Below are 24,157 nucleotides of genomic sequence, written 5' to 3' on the forward strand. Positions count from 1 at the left end.
TCACCTCAGTGCTCCTGATGCCCCAAATAATCAAGTTCAAAATCTTTATCCTGATATTCAAAGTCCTTCAAGGGACCGGCCCTAGCTAGTTTGAAGATCACTCCTTCTTGCACTCATAACGGCCTATATTCTGTTGAAAGAGTAAGGGCTTATCTGCACTTGAAATGCTACAGCAGCGCAGATCCAGCATTGGAGCTGTGTTGCTGTAGTGCTTTAGTGTAGACACTACCTACAGCAATAGGAAGAATCTCCCATCAGCATAGGTAATCCACTTCTCTGAGAGAACGTAGCTAGGTCAACAGAGGAATTCTTCCATTGGCCTAGCGCTGTCTACACTGGGGGTTAGGTTGTCTTAACTATCTCACTCAGGGGTTTGGAATTTTCATACCCCTGAGCAACGCAGCTGGGCCAACCTAAGTTTAGCGTAGACCAGGCCTAAACTCTGACCAATAGGACGAGACTTGTGAATGCATGAACTGCCACTTAAGATGAATTTAGCCTACAGTATTCACTCTTACAAAAGACAGAAGTGGTCAAGGCCATCACCACTTTCAGAATTAAATGCAGAACTCAATTCTTTGATTTACCTCTACCTTAATAAGGTTTCCCCTGTAACCCTCTTCCCACACACACACACACACACACACACACACACACACACACACACACACACAAACTAAAGAAGTTACCTATCCTAGAGCCTGGAGAGGAAGCAAATATTGTTATTTCTATTTTTAACTATATGGGAGATGCTTGCATACTATAGTGACAGGGACCACAAAAGCACCTAAATGGACACATTTACCAGGGGAGGACAGTCACGTCACCCAATAATTTCTATTCTCAAACAATCTGGAATAACTTCCATATAGAAATTAATTGCGTTAATGGTGACATTGTTTTGGTATCTGACCTTGCCATATCTGCTAAGCCTGAGGGTCCAAAAATCTGGAGGTTTTATGCAAATTATAGTATGCCTTAACTGAGTAATAATGAATATATATCACTCCATTTGCTTTTATTTATAAAGAAAAAAACATTTACCACTTCTCTCAGCCCTCACCACAGTATTAGCTGTTCTGCTGCAGAGACAGGCGTGCTATAAAAGTCAGTAAAAAAAATGTATAAGATATTTTGGTGCCTGTTTTGGCCTAGTGAAATTGAAGCAAAAGATGAGTTTACACACTTGAGCCTAAGGCACCATGGTCATGAGGGAAAATGCACTCTCCAATGTTCCCTCTAAGCTACGCAGATGCATGGCCACCCAAGAGTCAATCAAGTGCGGCACAATTGATTAGTAGAGCCGCGCACATCCAGTGACTTATGTTCGGTGCCCCCTGCTGCTCTGCAGCAGCATTACTCCTGCCCTCTGCCTTGTAGCACCTGGCTAGTTGCTCCCGGGACCGTCCTGCTCGCTGTGCAGAGCCAAGGGGGGTGCTGATATCAGGGTGTCCCCCTGCCCGCTGCTCACGTACCCCATCTCCACAAAGCAGGGGAGGGCAGACAGGGCTCAAGAGCAGGACGGAGCAACTGAAGGAGCCTTCAGACTGGTGAGTGCCTCTCTGCTTAAAGAGACATGGCAGTCTCTCATACACTTTCCCAGCAGCCAGTACACACACACACACACACACACACAGTTCCCAACACATACTTCTTGGTACTTCCTGCAATGTACATATATTGTCTGTAATTTTATTCTTTCAAAATGCTGTTATTTTAGTTTTTTGACTGGTCTATGCATTTCATAATTTTATTTCTCTCTTTATGCTTAAATTTTATTCTTTGAGTAGTGAATTCTAAACTGCCTTCCCTGTCCTGGCTGGAGTAATTATCCCTATGGTCACTTTCTTTTAATACGCACACACACATCAATCTCTCTCTCTATTTTATGTTTTTTGTTTCTACTAGTGGCGCACATCACCTTGATATTGATGCACATAACAATATTCATTCCGCACATGGATGGAAAAAACTCTGAGGGAATATTGACACTGTCCCACCCAAACCAAGTTAAAAAAACCATGTTAACTCCATTCATGTTACACACCCCAAAGCAGCAGAAACCGGATACTCCTGGTTCCTTTAGGGTGACACACTCTCTCTGGGAGCTGTGAGTCACAAGGCCCTGCTGTGTCACTAGCCATACGTTGATCCTCCCAACAACTTGTACAAAGTCCCCGCTGCACACAGAGAAAGTCAGGTATGCTATCCCCGCATCCTGTAGTCTCTACTTTTGCTTACTGACAAAGTGGAGGTGAAACATTCTAGCCACACACGTTCACCAGTTCCCTTCTGACAAGTCTCCCCTCACCCCTATCTGCCTCTTTGTCTCTCTTTCCCGCACTTCTCCTTTTGAGCATTTTCCCTGGGAAGGAAAGTACCTGTTTCCCATAACCAAGGGGTGATCAGCAGCAGCAGGAAACAAGAGAAGGGAGAGAGAAGGAGCCAGTGCCCTCAACTCAGGGGTACTCAGGAGAGGCAAGGTGGGTGTAGCGGTAAAAGAAGCAGATTTGCTTAATGCTGTGGGGCTTGGCAGCAGCAGCAGGGAAGAGGTAGAGGCTGGAAAATAATCTCCTCTTTGACCCCCCCTCGTGGGGGGGGTTGTGGCATCTGTGTGAAGGACCAAGAAGGGACCTCATTTGCCTGTGTCATACCAAGTACGAGCTATCCCTCTCCCCACAGCTCCTCCTTAATATGGGTCTCAGCCCTGGACTGGAGCAACTCAGTTGAGATCATAAAGACTAGAAGTGTATGAGAAAGGCGCACGTCAGCCTCATTTGCTGGTGATCTTCCCACTTCTCAGAACATTCAGGCGTGCATTCAGGAGCCCAAGAAATGGCAGCCAAAAATCAGAAGACCAAGCAGGTCTGGTCCAAGGAAAACTGGAGACTTAATAAGTATGCCTTTGAGCACTAAAAACCAAATATATTACCAAATGAGCATGACAGTCCTACAAAGCAGTAGCTAGAATTACAGCAGCATTGTGATACTAACTCCGAGTACTACCTTTAGACAGCAACAATGCTAGTACAAACACTAGCAACATGTTCAAAACATGTACTACTGTCATGCTACCAGAATTACTAGCGACTTAGCCCTCAAGGTGAGAATAACAGAGTGCCAGGCAGAGGTTGAGTTAGCAGGAACTCTGATGGCATCAGTGGTTAGTGCTGTAACCACTAGTTAGTGCTACATGTCTAGTGGCAGGTAAAGAGCTTGAGTCCTACCTGTAGTGAAATTAAACTTTAAAAAAAAAATTTATTTCCTGACTCCCTGCACACAAACAGCTGCTAAAAGCACCACAGAACTCAAGGACTCCTAGTTAACTCTTCCCCTGTAATGAAACTAATATGGAAGAGCCAAGAGGCCCCAGTGCAAGCAGGTCCTACTGATACCATGTGTACCAGAGGGAGTAGCTAAGGGTGAACTCCAATGACTTACCCACATTTAGTGCTTGTATCATGCCAGTTTATAGTGCATATGTGGCAGCAATATGGCAGCAGTGCTGAAAGCTGATATCACATTGTTATTATGATTTCACACTCAGGATTCTAATTATGCATCTTTTCAGAACACACACAAACATCATGGGCATAGCAATGAACAAACTAGAAAAAGTTGGCATCATGACAATTTTGATTACAGCTTCTTGTACTGACATGTGAAGCCTTGGATGTGTGCACTGGAAAAAAACTGCTTAAGGATGATCTTACAGCAGTGGTGGGCAACCTGCGGCCCACAGCCCGCGCTGCTTCCCGCAGCTCCCATTGGCTGGGAACAGCAAACCGCAGCCACTGGTAGCTGCAGGCCATGCAAATGTAAATAAACTGTGTGGCGGCCCACCAGCCGATTACCCGGATGGGCCACAGGTTGCTCACCACTGTCTTACAGGCTTTTTAGCTACTGGAAGGAGTATTTAAATTTATTTCAATTGACTTCTTATCATTTATGCCATTTGCTTGCTTTTCAGTACTCTGATTAGTGCCATTGTCCAAGCTAGTCTATTTGAATTTCCAAAACACAAAGCAAACAATTTAAATAAAAGTCATTATTTCCACTGAATTGTGTTTTCCATGACTGTGCCAGATGCTGGCTTGAAAACCAAAGAGATGGCAGTATTCCACTTATCTAATAGACACACGCAATACAAGTTGCACCAGTGCGAACAAGCCCTTCCAACAGATCACCAACCTGATCTGAAGTGAAAACTACTATTCAGTCTCCATCCGCACAGTTGCCAAGTGGCCCAAAGACATCAGTTAGTCCAAGCTGTGATGTGGATACCCATCTACTTGAAACAAAACTAGAAGTACTAACTTAGGGTACGTCTACGCTTAAACCACCACTGCGGCACAGTTACAGCTGTGCTGCTGTAGCACTTCAGCATAGACACTACCTACTCCAACAAGAGGAGTTCTCCCATCGGAATAAATAATCCAACTCCACAAGAAGTAGTAGGTAGGTCAATGGAAGAATCATTTCACTGACCTAGCACTGTCTACACATGGGTTAGGTCAGCACAGCTATGTTTCTCAAGTGTGGATTTTTCACACCCTTGACACACAGCTATGTCAATGTAAGTCCCACAGCGAAGACCAAACCTTATTTATATAATAGCCACATGGTAAAACTTTCAGGTCACTACTAACAGAGGCTGGATTCAAACTGGGAACTCAGGGGTGAAAAACTCCATTATCGCATTACTAGTATCTTGAGACACTTCCCTTTCATTTAATTATTTTTTTAAAAAATAGACATGCAGACATTAGACTCACATTACTTTTTTTGAATATAATCTCCCCATGGCCATTCGCCACACTCTAAGCCAGTGTTTCTCAATGACTGGTCCCCGAGATTTCCCTGACACAATACTTCTGAACAAGATTCTGTAGTCTGGGGCCTTATTCTATGTGTACCCATTGTATTTTTCCCCATGTCTATATAGCAACCAGCACTACACCAAAAGTAATCCAAAAGTAGTTTTGCTAGTCTCCTTTAAAGTACTAGAAACATTTCCTTTGACTTATATGTCCATCAATGAATGCCTGGCAGCAAATTTTCCCAGTGTCACCTGCTGTTAAAGACATACTGTCAAGTCTGAGAAATCAAAAACAGAATACTTTTAAAATCGTATATTTAATAGGAATATTATCTGATGTGCAAGTATGATGACATAGGGAAGACACAAACTGCCTAGTGACATGCAAGACCTTGATTAAGTGGACATTTTAAAATTAATTCTGGAGGGACTATAGTATATATCCTCTACAAAATTATTATTTTAAAGATATTCTATATCTGACAGTGTCTTAACACTGTGGAATTTAATTTACCACTAACCCCCAAGCTTTCTCCTGCTGTTTTGTAACAGGACTAATAAGTAGTATTTTTACTCACCTTAAATATATCTACTTTTAATTCCATAATCAATTTATCTATCCATATTCAGTGCAAAGTTATAGTACTTTTTCTTAAAAAAAAAAAAAAAAAAGACTTCCCAGTTTGGAATCATAACATTTCATGCTTGCTGAACATTTTTCTTCCAGTTCACTGAAAGGGCAAAATTGGACCCACTAATAAGCTGTGATATTTAACTAGTCACCTCCTAATTCACACATGTTCCATCAACACATACTTTCATGTCTCTTTTCAGAGTAACAGCCGTGTTAGTCTGTATTCGTAAAAAGAAAAGGAGTACTTGTGGGTCTTCTGCAGTTTCCACGATATGCTATGCATCCGATGAAGTGAGCTGTAGCTCACGAAAGCTCATGCTCAAATAAACTGGTTAGTCTCTAAGGTGCCACAAGTACTCCTTTTCTTTTCATGTCTCTGAAATCCAACTGAGCTCTTTATATACTCAAGTACTCTTCATCACTCCTTTTTTTTCTGATCACATACTTGCCAGGTTTTATAGACAAGGTTTTTTAAATTGGTCTAATATCAAAGATTTTCAAAAAGTCTAGGTAGTTTTGTTTCCCAGACACCCAGTTAGTTGAGCTCATTTCAAACATACAGACATTTATTAGATTGCCATATCCTTTTATGAAAAAATTGTGTTGACCTATAAATTATACCATAGTTTACTACAGGGATAATAATATATTAACATTTGTCTTGCTTATCCTTGCAACAATTCAGCATATCCAAAACAAGACTGTTTTTAACAGAATTATATGGATGCATTCACATAACAAGCTTTTTATGACCAAGACTGCATGAGTGCATTCTGGGACTTTTGAAACATGTCCTAGAACCAGTTCTCAGCTTGTTGCTGGAAAGAGGGGCCTTGGGATAATTTAAAAATGAGAGCCACTGCACTGTATGATGGTGTTAACACAACTGTCTGAACTGGGTCAGCTGTTACAATCATGGCTTTCTGTCTTTTCTTGTATAAGCCTTTGTAGATTCCAGTTCACTCACACCTGAGCGTAAAACCCCATCCCAAGTGTTGCAATTAATTCATAAAATTAAGTTTGTAAATTGACTGGAACAGCTGTTGCTTGTGGCTACAAAGCACCACTAGTTCAAAGAATTCCAATCCATGGTTATCTACAATGCCTTTTAACCAATGTATAGCCTGTGTGTTCCCAGTATGCCTCTGGTTCACATCAAGGATAATCCCACTACTGAAGTCAACGTTACAACTACTGAAACCTACAGAAGTTAGAATTGTAAAAGACCTTTAAAATAATCTAATCTAGTCCCCTTGACAATATAGAATTGTTTCCTACGTTATGCCGTGTAATCTGGTTTCATCCAGGTTCTTGGTTCTTCTCTAAAAATAATTATCCACTTCTCTCTGATACATCAGAACCTCCCTCTTTCCCAGTAAGGTCTTGAATATTTTTATTAGCTGTCTGAATACTTCCTTCAGAATTCTAGGACAGCTCTTGTCTGATCTTTGATTCTTATATCCCCAAGAGTTCTGACACTGTTATTTCTTCTTTTTTAAGGCAAATCCATGATTTTTTTATCTCTCTTTGGAAACAACAGGGCAAAGATTCAAAGTGTGTGCGGTGTGTGAAAGTATATCAATATTCTCCTCTAGCTACCTCGTAAAAGACCTACAATCTCTTTTATCCAACTTTTGTCTTTTGCAGTCAAGAAAGTTGCATTTTTAAAGGGAAAAGTAATACGTCAAATCATTTTAAAAATTCCTTAACTATTCACAGAAATATCCCACACAGATTAAAGGCACATCAATCCAATATCTAGGAATGTTAAATTTAAAAAAAATAGTTTGTAACAGTTTTTAAGCCTTACAAGAGAGGCTCTCTCTTGAAAAGTAGTTTACTATGAAAAAGCAGAAAGAACACAGGACAAAACGCTGATATACTGTGTTACACAAATATTACCCTGCAGCGATTGTAAAACTGAAATTCTGCTTGACTGTTGAAAAAATAATTTAATAGAAACATTTCCACAGTTTTAAATTTCTTAAACGCTTATTTTCACCGACCTAGGTACCCCATCCTGAAAGCTGCTCCTTCTGGGCAGGCTCCTGTGCCTGTATGGACTTTACTGAAGTCAATGGGTCTGCCCACAAAGCAGGTTGCAGGATTGAGGCCTAAATCTGAAGGATTTGTTAACCATATAACATGCTAAGTATTCTTTCGTCCCTACCTTAGAATTAACTTGGTTTTAATGTTTCCAGCTCTACACTTTAACCAGAGTTTTCTAATAGTCACGTCCCAATAGTACTTTCTTACTGTAGATTACTTTTTACATTCTCAAAAAGAAAAAGAGTACTTGTGGCACCTTAGAGACTAACACATTTATGCTCAAATAAATTTGTTAGTCTCTAAGGTGCCACAAGTCCTCCTTTTCTTTTTGTGAATACAGACTAACACAGCTGCTACTCTGAAACCTTTTTACATTCTATAGTTCACATATGCTGAAGACACAGCTATTATCATAAACTTCACATCACTGCCTTTATTATTGTTTTAAACAAAAACGAACCATACATCCCGTTACTAATGCTGAATTGCATTTTGAGGCTTCTTTTATAGTACTACAACTATACAAGATTAATTATTTTTCGAACACTAAGATCTTTCCCATCCCTTCCAAAGGAAGAGGATTCAAGAAAGAAATGCATGCAAGTTAGTTCATTTTCCATGTCTCACATGCAACATCACCACCAAAACAAACCTTTCTAACACTGCCTTTTACGTGTCTCCTAGGCCCCTTACAGAAAGGCCCTCAGTTTCAACACAGCATCAGTCCTCAGAAATCCTGTTTCTACAGAGCTACAGCCCATCACATAAAGGTACACTCAAACTCTCACTAAGATATGTACAGTACTGAACACAAAAGCCTAAAAAGCTTTAAATTTGTATGACACATCCAATCAACTGTACGACAGCCCAGTACATAGCATGCCAAGCAACCTTAAAACAAGGGGAAAACACAACCTGTCTGCAAGTATTTTCTTAAAATAATCTGCCTTTGAGTTTATAGTATAACATGCCAAGAAATCTCAGGCAGCAGCACCTGCCAACTACTGCATTCCCCACAACTCATCAGCCCAGCAGCTCCTGCTTGTCCCCGGTCCCCCCTTCCCTACCTCTACGCAGACATTATTAGAGGAAAACTTTGGCCGGCCGGCTGGCCACACACACGTGTAGGGACGAAGCAGCAGCAGCTGAGCATGGCCACCTCCTCCTTCTCCCACAATGCAACGTGGGCTTTCACATTTTAAGCTATTTGCTCACAGGATCAAACGCAAGAAGCCAAAAACCCACCGCAAAAAAAGCTCCCCGCACCCCCGGGGGCAGACCCTCGCTCCCTACCCGCCCCTGCAGCCCCGTTTCATCCAAGGCCCCGACATGCCCGGAGCTTCCGGCGGCGGCGCGTGTGATGGAACCGCCCCTGGGCTCACCGCCCCTCCGCCCTGCCCCACCGCCCGCCCGGCCGGGGCGGCGCAGCCCCTGTGTGGGGCCAGGGAGCCGGCGATACTCACACGCGTCGATCTCCTCCGGCAGGTCCTCCTGGAGCAGCGACAGATCTAGGGGAAAGACACAATGAGACGCCCCCGCCGCCTCGACGCGCCCCCCCGGCCCCCTCCCGCCTCCATGCACGGGGGGGGGGCGCACGTCGCCCCACAGCCGCCCGCTCCCCGCACACACAAGGGCCGCTCCCCGCAGCAGGCGGAGCTGAGGAGGGGGAGGGGGCGCTGCCCGTGCCCGGGCATAGCCAGGGATGTGGGGCGGTGCCAGGGTCCCCCCGGCGCGCGGGAGGGCGGTTGGTACCTACCCGCCATCTTGCCGTAGGCCCCCCGCCCGGTGCTACATGGAAGCCGCCGCGACAGGAGGAGGGGAGGCGCCGTACGGTCCGGGCCCGCTGGCGGCGTCTCCGAGTGTCCCCGAGAGAGACTCGCAGGCAGCGAGCGAGGGAGGGGTCTGAGCCGGACACGCCGCTCCCGCCTCCGCCAGGGAGAGTCACACAAGCGCGGCCCTCCCCGCCCCTCGCTCCTGACTGACTCACGGAGCCGCCTCCAGGGCAGCGGCCGGGGACCCGCCCGGCCCTACAGGGGGCAGCCAGGGCACGCACCCTGCCCCGGCACTGCCCCCCGGGCGCGGGGACTATTTCACACTTGGCCCTGGCTCTGCACTTCTTCTCCAGCCCAACGGCCGCCTGGCCCGGGCACTGCGCCCTGGCACTCCCCCCCCTCCACCCCCTGCAACCCCGCCCGCTGGGCCCTAACCCCCTACAACCCCGCCCGCTGGGCCCTGGCACTTCCCCTCCCCTGCACACTGTGCCTCCTTCTGCCAACCCCACACTCTGGGCGCCCTGGCACCCCCTTCCCCCCACCCTGCCCCCTGCCCCCTGGGCCCTGGCACCATGCCTCCTTCTGCCAACCCCACACACTGCGCGCCCTGGCACTCCCTTCCCCCAGCCCCGCACGCTGGGCCCTGGCACCGTGCCTCCTTCTGCCAACCCCACACACTGCGCGCCCTGGCACTCCCTTCCCCGAGCCCCGCACGCTGGGCCCTGGCACCATGCCTCCTTCTGCCAACCCCACACTCTGCGCGCCCTGGCACTCCCTTCCCCCCACCCCGCACACTGGGCCCTGGCACCATGCCTCCTTCTGCCAACCCCACACTCTGCGCGCCGTGGCACTCCCTTCCCCCAGCCCCGCACGCTGGGCCCTGGCACCATGCCTCCTTCTGCCAACCCCACACACTGCGCGCCCTGGCACTCCCTTTCCCCAACCCCGCACACTGTATGGCACTGTGCCTCCTTCTGCCAACCCCACACACTGCGCACCCTGGCACTCCCTTCCCCCCAACCCCGCACGCTGGGCCCTGCACACTGTGCCTCCTTCTGCCAACCCCACACACTGCACGCCCTGGCACCCCCTTTCCCCAACCGCGCACGCTGGGCCCTGGCACCGTGCCTCCTTCTGCCAACCCCAAACACTGCGCGCCCTGGCACTCCCTTCCCCCAGCCCCGCACGCTGGGCCCTGGCACCATGCCTCCTTCTGCCAACCCCACACACTGCGTGCCCTGGCACTCCCTTTCCCCAACCCCGCACGCTTTATGGCACTGTGCCTCCTTCTGCCACCCCACACACTGTGTGCCCTGGCACTCCCTTCCCCCAGCCCCACACGCTGGGCCCTGCACACTGTGCCTCCTTCTGCCAACCCCACACACTGTGCGCCCTGGCGATACACAATACTCACTTCCTTCCCCCAACCCTGCACGCTGGGCCCTGGCACTGTGCCTCTTTCTGCCAACCCCACACACTGCCCCCTGGCACTTCCTTTCCCCAACCCCGCACACCGGGCCCTGGCACTGTGCCTCCTTCTGCCAACCCCACATGCTGGGCCCTGGCACTTCCCTAGCCCCACACACTGTGCCTCCCTCCTCCAACCCCACATGCTGCCCCCTGCTCTGGCACTTCCTTCCCCCAGCCCTGTGCCCTGGCACTTCCCCCAAACCCGACACACTAGGCCCTGACACTTCCCCAACCCTGCACACTGCCCTAGCGCTGCGCCTCCTTCCCCTCCTCCCCACAACCTGCACCCGGGCACTTCCTTCCCCCCAACTCTGCACCCTGAGCCCTGGCACTGTGTCTCCTTGTCCCCCACCCCACACGCTGGGCCCTGGCACTTCCCCAGCCCCACACACTGTGCCTCCTTCCCCCAACCCCACACACTGCCCCCTGTTCTGGCACTTCCTTCCCCCAGCCCTGGTACTTCCACCAAACCCCACACACTAGGCCCTGACACTTCCCCAACCCTGCACGCTGCCCTGGCACTGCACCTCCTTCCCTCCACCCCACAAGCTGCACCCTGGCACTTCCTTCCCCCAACTGTACACGCTGAGCCCTGGCGCTGTGTCTCCTTGTCCCCAACCCCACACGCTGTGCCCTGGCACTTCCTTCCCCCAAGCCCCACACACTGTGCCCTGGCGCTGTGGGCTGGCACTTCCAACCCCCATGCTGGGCCCTGGCACTTCCTTATCCCAACCCCATATGCTGGGCCCTGGCGTGGTGCCCCCTTCCTTCAACCCTGCACCTTTGGCCTGGTGCTGCACCTCCTTCCCTCAACCCTGCACACTGGGCCCTGGCTCTGCATCCCCCACAGCCCTGCACACTGGGATTTGGCACTGCACCCACTCACCCAATCCCGCACGCTGGGCCCTGGCACTGCACTTTTACCCCAGACCAACACACACTTGGGACTACTTCCTGTTACTTGGCTCTGACATGAATTTCCCCTAAGCTGGTACTGCAGTGTTGCTCCCTCCCCACATACTTGGTACTGACATCCTTTCCCCTTTGCTTGGTACTATTGCTGCCCCCTTCACCACCCACACACTTATTTGGCACTGGATTTATTTCCCTGTTGTTTGGCTTTGATACTATTGCCCATCGGCACTGCCACTATTGTCTTACTTGGCATTCTGTATTTATATGGAAGCCTCTTCCCTATCCTTCTAATCACTTTTCTGGACCTTCACTCTGTCTGCCAATGTCATAGTGGTTTCAAAAAAAAAAAAAGAAGAAGAAGTGGGTAACCTAAATTCCATGTTCCCCAAATGAGCAGTGGGTAAACTATATACCCTCAGTTACACTACTCGTGCCTGCAGAGTGCTGTTTGAGTGGAGATAACCAAAACCGAATTCACTGTTCGAGGTTAGGTTGCATCATTGGTTTTTAGAATACTACAGCATGCTCCAGAGGGTGACACAAAAATGCCAAAATTGGACTTTGTGATATCATTCCACAAAGAGGGATCTTCCAGAGGTGTCACAGTGCAGCAAGGAGGGGATTTGCTGACTCATTCATACTTTAATCCAGGGTTTCTCAAATGCTGCCACTGTGGCTGCACGGGGCCACCAGGGGCTTTTCTTGTGGCCACACCTTCCTGGGTGATGATGGGGGGAGAGGGGACAAAGCAGCTGCACCTCCCCCAGGGCTATCACCAGGGGTGGGTCCAGGCCCCCTTCTGGAGCCACAAACACTGTAGGGGCAGGTAGGGTGACCAGACAGCAAGTGTAAAAAATCGGGACAGGAGCCTATGTAAGAAAAAGACCCCAAAATTTGGACTGTCCCTATAAAATCAGGACATCTGGTCACCCTAGGGGCAGGCAACCAGTATGAGTTCCCCACCTTCCCCAGGAAGATGGGGACTGGGCTTCAGCCATGAGGTGGTGGCAGGCTCTGGCCATGTGGCAGCGGGCTCTAGCCTCAGGGCTTCAGGCTCCAGCCCCAGGGCTCACTCCCACCCCCCATTGCCGCTAGCCCTCTCCACCTTCCTTCCTCCTCCTCATCTAAGGCTTAATTTGTCCCCCAGCTTGCCAGGACTAAGTAAATCTGCTGTGAAAAGTGATATTTGTATATTTATTAATATCACTTTTCACAGTAGCAGATTCACTAGCTAGCAAGTCTAAAAAAACCCAAAAAACCACCAACAACAACCAAAAAAAGCAAAACATAAAACACCTTATTTGTGTTTCTGTATAGGTCCCATAAAGAATAGAGACGACTGTATGTTATTTTTATTATTGAGTGTGCAAAAAAACCTATGTAAATAAATTACAATGATTTGGACATAATTAACTTTAGGAAAAAAGTATATGTGCTGTGGCAAAATACCTTGTTTGCCTCAGTAGGCTCAGTCCTTTTTAGCCTTGGAGACTCAGGTTTGGGGCAAGGCGAATCCTTATAGGTGGCACAGGGTCCTGCTACTCCTCTCCTCAGTCAGTCCCTTGTGCCTATGTAACCCTTCTGCCTGTCAGAGTTGGCAGCAACAAGGGCCGGGTTCAATATCTAGGGGATCCATTCCAATAACACAATGCAAACCGACTCGAGCCCCCACCCAGTGACCTGGGACAAATATATACTACCCCCGCTGGGCGCCTCCAAGAGGCAATACTTCCCCTCTCACAAGCACATAGTCTGAGTGTTGCAAAAAGCCTTTTAATAACAGAGAGAAACAATGTGGCATTATGTTGGGGAAACACCACCAACAGGATTCATAACACAACCCATGAGCAAAAAACCCACCCCAAGCAAATTGGGGCATGCCCTTTCCCTTTTGTTCTTGAGTCCAGCAACCCCAAATCACGCAAAGTCCCAAAAGTCCAACGTCTCCTGGAGAAAGTTGTGGGAGACATTTTTGGGGGCTCGTCCGGGATCCCTGGGTCAGTACCCCTCGCAAGCACCTGTTGAGTGATCCACTACATTGGGAAACAATTTATATTTTGTTTGTTTGTGCTTATATTTTGAGGAAATTACTGTTTGTATAATGGCTAATATGTCAGGTTTGTTGGGCCCTGGCTCAGCAGCTTCTAGCTCAGAGGCTGCAGCCTCGGCTGATGATTGGACAAAAGCTCTGGGGCAAACATTGGAAAAGGTTGTGCTGTCCCATGCTGCGTCAAACTCTTGTCATAAGTTAAGATTATTTGCTGGGGAGGAGGAGTTTGAACCCTGGTTAGAGCATACCACTGAAATGCTGCAAGAGTGAGCCGTACCAGATGCAGAAAAGCGAAGATGCCTCATAGAGAACCTTGGTGGCCCAGCATTAGATGTGATTCGCACCCTGAAGCTCATTGACCCTGGGGTCAGCGTGAAGGACTGCCTAGAGGCCCTCGAACACACCTTTGGGAGCGTAGAGGGCCCTGAAGACAGCTACAGTAAGATCCTTAATTCCTGACAGCAAAGGGGCGAGAAGGCTTCAGCCTACATACAGAGACTGGAGAGACTGCTTCAGAGAGCTGTCATGAGGGGAGGAATGACTGCTGAGCAGATGGATCAGACCAGACTGGCTCAAATTGTAAGAGGAACTCAGTATCAGAACCCGATTCTACTTCATCTCCAGCTAAGAGAACGACAGGAACATCCCCCAAGTTACTCCCAGCTGATAAAAGAGGTCAGAGAAGATGAAGAATGGCAGGCTGCCAGTGAGTTTTGGGAAGCCCAAACATCGGATCCAGCCAGCACAACACCCCTGCAAACGGCCAGTGTACTGATGGTGAGCACCAGAGAGGAACTTGCCCAACAAATGCAGGTCCTGACGGAACGGATAGCTGAGCTGCAAAGTACCGTTGACCGAGTTAAGACTTCCAGGAATAAGAAGCCTCAAACTGTGGCGATTGAGAAGCCCGCACTTAGAGCCACCATCCCACCCAGGTGAAGGGGGAAAGGTCAATTCTTCTGCTACCGATGTGGTCAGGATGGACACAGTGTTGCCAAGTGCTGTAATGAAGAAAACCCCTCCTTAGTGTATGGAAAGCTGAGGATCAGTTGGGAGAGATCCGGTAGCTGCCAGAGGGTCTGGGGACGGGGACCCCCCAGGTCTGCAGGATTTGAAGGTTCCCCCAGAAAAGACTGTCCAGCTGGGATCCCCGCAGGACTGATAGGGCCTCGAGCAGAGGTCATGGTGAGGATTGAAGGGGTGGAGTGTAAAGCAGTGCTTGACACTGGATCTCAAGTGACTATTATATTTCAGTCATTCTACCAACAGATGCTTAGGCACCTGCCTATACAGCCACTGACTGGCCTTGGCCTGTGTGGCCTCAGCATGGATGAATACCCCTACCAAGGGTATGTCATAGTGCACCTGGAATTCCCAGAGGAGGTTGCTGGGGTAAGAGAAGAGGTAGACACAGCTGCCTTAATATGCCCTGACCCTAAAGGGACTTCTGATGTGTCTGTGCTGATAGGGACCAACTCCAGTCTCTTCAAGGTACTCACGGATTACTGCAGAAGGCGGGCTGGGGACCAGTACCTGAATACCCTGATGATCCATACGCTTTGTGCTGAAGCCTATAGGAAAATTGAGAGCGCTAAAAGGGACACATCTGAGCTACCGCTTGGGGCACTGAAGTACGCGGGCACGACCCCCTTAGTAGTGCCTGCAAGGACGGAGCAAGAAGTGCTCGTCATGAGTACCTGGCTGAAAGGCAGTAAATGGACGTTAGCAATGATAGAGCAGCCGATGGGAGGAGAGCTCCCTGAAGGAGTGCTGGTCCCCAGTGGAGTCATAACCCTACCTGCTGAAGCCCAGGAAAGGGTGACTATACTGATTGCTAATGAAACGAGTCGTGATATTGTTGTGAAGCAAGGACAAAAGATAGCAGACCTCTTTGAGCCTGAGTCGATTGTAAAACCCCAGTGTGAAACTCAAGTTCCGACGATAGACCCAGCAAAGTTTGACTCTGGAGATTCACCAGTGTCCGAGGACTGGAAAGATTGCCTGAGGAAGAAACTTTGTGAAAGATCCAAGGTGTTCTCACTGCATGAGTGGGATGTGGGATGTGCAAAAGGAGTAGAGCACAATATCAGACTACATGATTCTCGACCTTTCAGGGAGAGATCTAGGAAGATTGCTCTCTCTGAGATGGAAGATGTGCGACATCATCTTCAGGAGCTGGCTGCGAATGGCATCATTACAGAGTCCTGCAGCCCATACACCTCACCCATTGTGGTAGTCCGTAAAAAGAATGGGGAAATCCGGATGTGTATTGACTACCGCACCCTAAACAGCTGTACTGTGGTCGACCAGTACACTATGCCTCGAGTGCAAGATGCCTTAGACTGTTTGCTGGGAAGCCAGTGGTTCTCTGTGTTGGATCTTCGAAGTGGATACTACCAGCTCCCTCTGAGAGAAGAAGATAAGGAGAAGACAGCCTTCATCTGCCCATTAGGGTTTTATCAGTTCGAACGCATGCCCCAAGGGATTTCTGGAGCACCTGCCACCTTTCAACGTCTCATGGAGAAAGTTGTGGGAGACATGAATTTACTGCAAGTGTTAGTTTATTTGGATGACCTGATTGTGTTTGGAAAAACCTTAGAGGAGCATGAAGAAAGACTTCTTAAAGTGCTTGATAGGTTGGAGGATTATGGTCTGAAGCTTTCAATTGACAAATGCCAGTTCTGCAGAACCTCAGTGAAGTATGTGGGTCACATCGTGTCCCAAGAGGGTGTGAGTACTGATCCTGATAAAATAGAAGCACTCACTACATGGCCACGTCCAAGTAACTACAGAGAACTCAAGACCTTTCTTGGATTTAGTGGCTACTACCGCAGATTTGTGAAAAACTATGCTACGATTCTGTGGCCTCTGAACGATCTTACCAGGGGACATCAGTCCAGCAAGAACAAATCTAAGACCAAGAATAAGGGGAGATCCCCAAAGCCTCCTGTGCAGAGACACTATGGCTCCTTTGAACCATTTGGGCCACGGTGGGATAAGAGATGTGAAAGGGCTTTTCGAGAAATCGTTATTTGCCTAACTCATGCTCCAGTCCTAGTTTTTGCTGACCCAAGCAAATCATTTATCCTGCATACTGATGCCAGTTTGGAGGGTGTGGGAGCAGTCCTGTACCAGGAAGTGGAAGGCAAACGTAAACCTGTAGCCTTTGCCAGCCGAGGATTGTATGATAGTGAAACTCGCTATCCCACCCACAAGCTGGAATTCTTGGCTTTGAAATGGGCCATCACTGAGAAATTTCAAGACTACTTGTATGGTGCTCAGTTCCAGATGTGGACAGACAACAATCCACTGACTTATGTGTTAACAAGTGCTAAGCTGGATGCTACAGGGCAAAGATGGGTGGCCGCCTTGGCTAGCTATGAGTTCAGCATTCAGTACCGATCAGGGAGAAGCAATGTAGATGCAGATGCATTGTCCAGGCGTCCGCAGGCTCCAGAAGTTGCTGTGATACCCACAGATGGAGTGAGAGCTATTTGCAGTGTGAGTCGCCGAGAGCCAGAGGCCCATGAGACCCTTCAGGGATGTGTTGCAGAAGCTTTGGGCCTGCCCCCTGAATGCATGCCTTCTGCTTCAGTGAACTATATTGCATTGGACCAATCTCCTTTGCCCATGCTCAATGCGGCTGACTGGCAAGAAGCCCAGCGGCAAGATATTGACATTCGTGATACGCTACTTGCCAAAAGGGAGGGGCGAAGCTCCGCTGCGGTTGTCCCACCTAACCCGGGGGGTAAACTACTATTGAGAGAATGGACCAAACTAAAACTGATTCAGGGAGTGCTACACCGAATGACCACCGACCCTTTACAAAAACAACGAGCACAACTAGTACTGCCAAAAAAGTACAGAGCCCTGGCCATGAGGGCCCTGCATGATGACTTTGGGCATTTAGGGATGGAGAGGACCCTGGAACTTATTCGTAGTAGGTTCTATTGGCCCCGAATGGCTGAAGATGTTCGCAGGAAATGTGAAACTTGCGCTCGATGTGTTCAAAGGAAAACTCTGCCCACGAGGGCTGCATATCTCAAGAACATCACCAGCAACAAACCTTTGGAATTGGTATGCATTGATTTCTTGTCTGTAGAGGTAGACAAGAGGAATGTCGGGAACATTCTAGTAGTGACTGACCATTTTACATGGTATGCACAGGCATATCCCACACGTGATCAGAGGGCCACCACCGTCGCTCGAGTATTGTGGGACAAATATTTCTCAGTCTATGGATTCCCGGCTCAGATACACTCTGATCGGGGCGGGATTTTGAGAGTCACCTTCTGAAGGAGGTGCTGAAGATAGAAGGAATTAAAAAGTCTAGGACAACGCTTTATAACCCCCAAGGTGATCCTCAGCCAGAGAGGTTCAACCGAACCCTATTAGATATGTTGGGAACTTTGTGACCAGAGCAGAAGGCAACCTGGAGCCAGCATGTTGCATTTCTGGTGCATGCCTACAATGCCACAAAGAACGATGCTACTGGAGTCACCCCATATCTCTTGATGTTTGGGCGAGAACCAAGATTACCCATAGACTTGTGCTTTGGTGTATCAGAGGATGGAGATAGCTATGAAACTCATCAGCAATATGTATCCCGACTAAGAGAAAAGCTGCGGGATGCTTATCACTTAGCTACCGCTGCAGCTCGGAAGAACGCAGACTGCAACAAACATCGATATGATGCTAGAGTGCGTTCACAGGAGCTCCAGCCGGGGGACAGAGTCCTGCTGCGAAATTTGGGTATTGCTGGCAAACACAAGATAGCTGACAGATGGAAGGCAATACCTTACCTGGTGATGGAAAAGCTGGGAGATCTGTTGGTCTACAAGATCAAACCTGAAGACAGTCCAGGGCAAATAAAGACAGTGCATAGAAACCTTTTGCTCCCTGTGGGGGAATTGGTAAGCACCCCTTATGAGATGGGCCACGACAGGGCAGCCGGGCAGAACAGAGGTGCTAGACCAAAGCCGCCATCCAACACAGACAGCGGGCCCTGTGCAGCTAACTTACCCCTATTCTGCACGTCTGAGTGAATCTGAGGAGGAAGACACAACCCTGGTGTATCCTGGGATGGAGACAAGATTTCAGTCTCGATCAGCTGAACCAAACAAGAGTTTTCCCTCTTCCGCCCTAAACCCCATGGCAGAATTATTTAGGCCCATTTCTGACACCCCTGTGCCGCTGATGAGACCCCCGTGTGATGACACACACAGGTTATTGGACAGTGGAGACACACAGGTAGAGGATGTCCTGGGCACCTTGGACCCTCCAGCGTTAGAACTAGGAGTGCAGGGGCCTACGCCAGTAGCCAAGGGACCCTCAAAGGAAGCCTCTCCATCCGTCACTCAAGAGGATGTTCCCCTACCTCGGCAACAGAGATTCTCAATAGACGAGACAGGGTGATAAGACCAATAAAACGGTTAACTTATGATGCACCTGGGGTGACTAGTGAGGAGCCAATACATTTAGCACCCAGGCTTGTGGAAGCTAAAGTGGGCTTCCTGAGGCCCTTTGGAGGAAACCAATGAGTTGGTATAAAGGGAGTGTGATTTGTCGGGACAACAAATTCTCGGCTGGGGGGAGGATGTAAGCAGTGTCAGGATGAGCTCCACCCTGACATCTGGTGGTGAGGTGTGGCAAGTTGTGGAAAAGAACTTCAGGGGCCGATCTCATTTGCATAGGCACACCCACCCCGCCTAGAATGAGGCCATAGCTGCCCAAATGGTCACTTTGGCTGCTGTGGGATCCACAGTGTCTCTGTTATTGGGGCAGGAAGAATAAATTGTTATTACCCTGATTATGGGAACTGTGCTTGGAACTGTACTTGGCCTTTTGTTATGATGGAGGGACTCACCATCAACTAAGTAGTACTCGCTAGGCAAGGGTCATGGGTTCCAAAACTCTGTGAATTGAGAGAGGCTGGGGATAAGTATTAATACTTGGTGGCATGGGCCCCTTGGTGAGGGCCTTACATGCTAATTGCACTTCCTCCTCTCTCCACTGTGGAATATCAGAGCTAATTTTGATTTCATTAGAAATCTAGTTACAGGCTGCTGAGCTCACTTTGGGCTAATAGCGCACCAGCACTGAGGCTCTCGTACTACAAGCTGAATTCACCAAAGAGCTGAACTGACTAAGAGCTGAAATCACTGAGCGTTGTGTTAAGTAGTGGGGGAGCCTGAAGATATATTGTGGAGCAGTTTGCGGGATGGCTGGAGTGCCTTGTGGACAGGCTGGTGGAGCAGTTCATAGGACGGCGGGAGCTGCTGGTGGGACGCGGAGCAGTTCATGGATTGGCTGGTGGAGCAGTTCGTGGGACGGCGGGAGCTGCGTGTGGGCCGCAGAGCAGAGCGCAGCTGAGCAAAGCAGTTTGTGGGGCGGCTGGCGGAGCGGAGCGGAGCGAAGGCCTATGGAGCTGTGGGGCAGTCAGCTTCAGATCATGTAAGGTGCCTCTTACCTCCGCCCCCATCTCCACACAGGTTGGGAGGTAAAGCATTGTAGATAAACTTTTGAACTCTGGGGCTGCCCTGACCAGGGACAGAGACTTTTGGGGATCCCACAGCAGCCAAAGTGACCATTTGGGCAGCTATGGCCTCATTCTAGGCGGGGTGGGTGTGCCTATGCAAATGAGATCAGCCCCTGAAGTTCTTTTCCACAACTTGCCACACCTCACCACCAGATGTCAGGGTGGAGCTCATCCTGACACTGCTTACACTTATTTTCCTTCCCTCCTGGGGAGCGAGTGCAGCCTCCCTACTGGGAATGTTTGGTGTCTTCCTGCAAACAGCCTACTGGCAGCTTCCCTGCTCCTCTCACTCCTTCACTCTGCCCCTCCTACCACCCAGGGGAGGGTTTAAAAAGATCCCAAGTAGTTGGAGTCAGCTGAACCTAATTGGTTCCCTAGCAACCCCTTTTCCAGCTGAACCTTATTGCCCCCTGGTTCTCTCTTCTCAGTGGATAGGGAGATAATTACAACCCCCCTTTTGTAGCTGTTTGTCCCGGGTTTACCACAGTGCATATTTAAGTATTTTAGAAAAAAATTGGCAGAGCGGTCACCAGCAAGAGTTGGTGGCCGCACTGTGAGGCCACCAAATAATTTGTTGTGGGAACTCCTGCTTTAATCAGTGACCTCTAGTATAAGTTTATAAACCACTGAGATTCTCGATGCACTTATGCTTGGGATCATAGTTAAGGCATCCCAATGTCTTCACTATGAGCCAGATACCTTGTAATTTCAAAAGACAAACTAATTTAAAAATCTGTTGTGAAACAATCCATAGGGGTGCAGTTTATTCTTGCTGTTTATTTGTTTTTAATGAAAACATATCATTTAAATTTAAACAAAAGCAATAATTCTTCTCTAGTCCTTTACCATTGAGTGTAAAGTATGGCTCAGTCCACTGTCATAAAGAATAATTCTTAGCACAAGGCACTTTCTATTCGAAATGAGAAGGCTAAGAATGTTAATCAAGCTAGTGATTTCATTAGCTGAACACTCCATGGACTTCATAGGGCAGTTATATTTTCCCTAAAAAATGCACCATCATTGACAATAGTGCTCTCTAGAAATACTGACCTCAGTAATCCACCGTTCTTTTATTATTATTATTTTGTCAATTTCCTTTTTGCTGATGTTGAAAATACCCAGAAAAGTGAATACATACATTACTTTTAAACCAATTGTCCAAATGAGGGACCTTTGACAAGATCCCAAACCAAGGCTCTTATGTAAAGTAAGAGGTCATGGGTTAAGAGGGAAGGGCCTCTCATGGATCAGTTACTAATTAACAGAGGAAACCAATGGTAGGAATAAATGGTCATTTTTCACAGTGAAGAGAGGTAAATAGTAGGTCCCCCACAAATCTATACTGGGACAAGTGCTGTTTAATATATTCATAAGTGACTTGGAAAAAGAAGTTAACAGTGACGTGGCAAAGTTTGCAGACAATACAAAATTACTTAAGATAAGTAAGTCCAAAGCTGACTGCAAAGAGTTACAAAGGGATCTCACTAAACTAGGTGAGTGGGCAACAAAATGGCAGATGAAATACAATGTTAATAAGTGCAAACTAATGCACATTCGGGGGAAAAATCCCATCTAAAATGATGGAGTCTAAATTAGCTGTTAACATTCAAGAGAGAGATCTTGGAGTCATCATGGTTAGTTCTCTGAAAACATCTGCTCAGTGTGCAGCCACAGTCAAAAAACACTAACAGAATGTTAGGAACCGTTAGAAAGGGATAGATAAGAAGACAGAAAATATCATAATGTCATGGTACAGCCACACCTGGAATAATGCTTGCAGTTCTGGTCACCCCATCTCTAAAAAGACATATCAGATTTGAAAAAAGTGCAGAGAAGGGCATCAAATGAGTAGGGGTATGGAAAAGCTTCCCAATGAGGAGAGATTAAAAAGACTATGACTGTTCATCTTAGAAAAGAGATGATTTAGGTGGAATATGTTAAAAGTCTATAAAATTATGAATGGTATGGAGAAAGTAAACAGTGAAGTGTTATTTGCCCCTTAACATAACACAGGAACCAGGGGTCACCAAATAAACTTAATAGGCAGCAGGTCTGCAACAAACATAAGGAAGTACTTCTTCACACAATGCACAGTCAACCAGTGGAACTCGTTGCCAGGGGATGTTGTGAAGGCCAAAAGTATAACTAGGTTCAAAAAATAATTAGATAAGTTCATGGAGGATAGGTCCATCAAAGACTATTAGCCAAGATGGTCAGGGATGCAACCCCATGCTCTGTGTTTCTCTAAACCTCTGACTTCCAGAACCTGGGACTGGATGACAGGGGATGGATCACTCGATAATTGCCCTATTCTGTTAATTCCCTCTGAAGCATCTGGCACTGGCCACTGTTGAAAGACAGGATACTGGGCTAGATTGGTCTGACCCAGTATGGCCATTCTTATGTAACAGGACCAAAGTCTGGGTAGTTTAATATTTGGCCTAATGATTTTGACAGTATGCCTCACAAATAGCTTATTTACATCAATCTGTTATTTTCCTTAGATGTTGTAAATAATTTGTTGCCTAGAATCTGTTTTTCCTTTGTCATAATGATTCAATCTGACAAGCTTTTTTGTAAAATTCATATATCACAGGCCTTTCCTCAAATGTCTAAGGGCCTGATTCAATCCTTTTCAATCCTAAGTTAAGTCAGTGGAGTCTACAGGCCACAACTTCCCCTACATTTCCTTTTATTCTGACCTATTGTCTTAAAATCTAGTGATGGAACTTCCCAACTTCAAGAAAATCCCCCATTACAATAGTATATGTGCCAGGCTACCTCCTGCCAAGTTGAAAATTGAATTTAAGGGAAAATATTCTTCCAAGATTCAGTAGCAACATTTAACTTCATGGAGTGCCAGCAATGCAGAAATAACAACCGAACAAAAAGAGGACTGCTGAACAGCTAAGTGTGACCCACGGATCAAGTTTGCTATCTTCATTCCTACAGGTTATTTCGAAGAAGGTTCCTTTCTCTCCCTTACCCCCTCATTTAGATCCCCCAATCCTGTTTCCACTTAAATCAATAGCAAAACTCTCAGAATCCAGTGGTGCAGTATCAGACTCTTTATATAGAAAGTACTAACTAAATGGGGAGAGACTGCTTAAAATGACCCATTTTGTGTTCCCTATATTTGTTTTTTGTACTGTTTTTCAAACCATATAGATTGGTAATAATGCATGCTAAACATAAATTACTCTGTTTAGAATGTATCAGATTATTTTTCTATAATCGTTAAAGGGAAATTCATTTTAAATACATAAGAATATTCCATCTGTGGCTTCTATAACTTGGAACTTCAGAAGGAGCACATGCTCTCTTAGTTTTGTTAATTATAGTATTTATGTATGTACCACTTTGAATAGGGAAGTAGTATCCAGGGTGTGACAGGTTCAGTCACAGAGACCCCCTTGGGACTGTTACCTGATGTGCTGAAACTACCTCTGAGCCCATTTTCCCTGTTAGCTTGGGACTCCAGAGCCCTGCCTTGTTGAGCCAGACACGCTAGTCTGCTGCAACACAGACCCAGATCTGGTCCACGCCCCCAGAGCTGCAGACTTTAACCAAAACCTGCTCAGCAAGTCACCTATCTCCAGCACCCAGACACCGAGTTTCCAATGGGATCCAAACCCCAAATAAATCCATTTTACTCTGTATAAAGCTTATACAAGGTAAACTCATAAATTGTCCGCCCTCTATAACACTGATAGAGAGATATGCACAGCTGTTTGTTCCCCCAGGTATTAATCACTTACTCTGGGTTAATTAATAAACAAAAGTGATTTTATTAAGTATAAAAAGTAGGATTTAAGTGGTTTCAAGTAATAATAGACAGACTGCATCCGATTAAGTGAGCTGTAGCTCACGAAAGCTTATGCTCAAATAACTTTGTTAGTCTCTAAGGTGC

General features: G+C 47.3%; 1 protein-coding gene and 1 long non-coding RNA gene across 15 annotated transcripts in view; one reads left to right on the top strand and one right to left on the bottom strand.

Annotated features, from left to right (window-relative positions):
- The window catches only part of PPP4R1 (protein phosphatase 4 regulatory subunit 1), a 90,583-nt gene extending 80,894 nt beyond the window's left edge, over positions 1–9,689 (bottom strand). For 2 of the 14 annotated variants that reach the window (XM_043539882.1, XM_037892864.2), the window contains exons 1-2: positions 9,259–9,627; positions 8,966–9,010 (exon numbers count right to left, since the gene is read on the bottom strand). In XM_043539882.1, coding sequence (XP_043395817.1) covers positions 8,966–9,010; positions 9,259–9,265 — 52 coding nt within the window. In that variant the 5' untranslated portion in view covers positions 9,266–9,627. Of the gene's footprint in view, positions 1–7,459; positions 7,488–8,496; positions 8,716–8,965; positions 9,011–9,258 lie in introns of those variants that run through there. The other 12 variants (XM_043539881.1, XM_037892859.2, XM_043539874.1 and 9 more) reach the window with 11 other exon arrangements.
- Positions 1,655–22,399, top strand: LOC122464499. Its single transcript, XR_006288589.1, has 4 exons — positions 1,655–1,839; positions 5,084–5,095; positions 7,739–7,745; positions 22,388–22,399. It is a non-coding gene; the product is annotated as an uncharacterized LOC122464499 (long non-coding RNA).
- The last annotated feature ends 1,758 nt before the right edge of the window (positions 22,400–24,157 follow it).

This window comes from Chelonia mydas, chromosome 2, assembly GCF_015237465.2.
Source record: "Chelonia mydas isolate rCheMyd1 chromosome 2, rCheMyd1.pri.v2, whole genome shotgun sequence".
Taxonomy (NCBI): Eukaryota; Metazoa; Chordata; order Testudines; family Cheloniidae; genus Chelonia; species Chelonia mydas.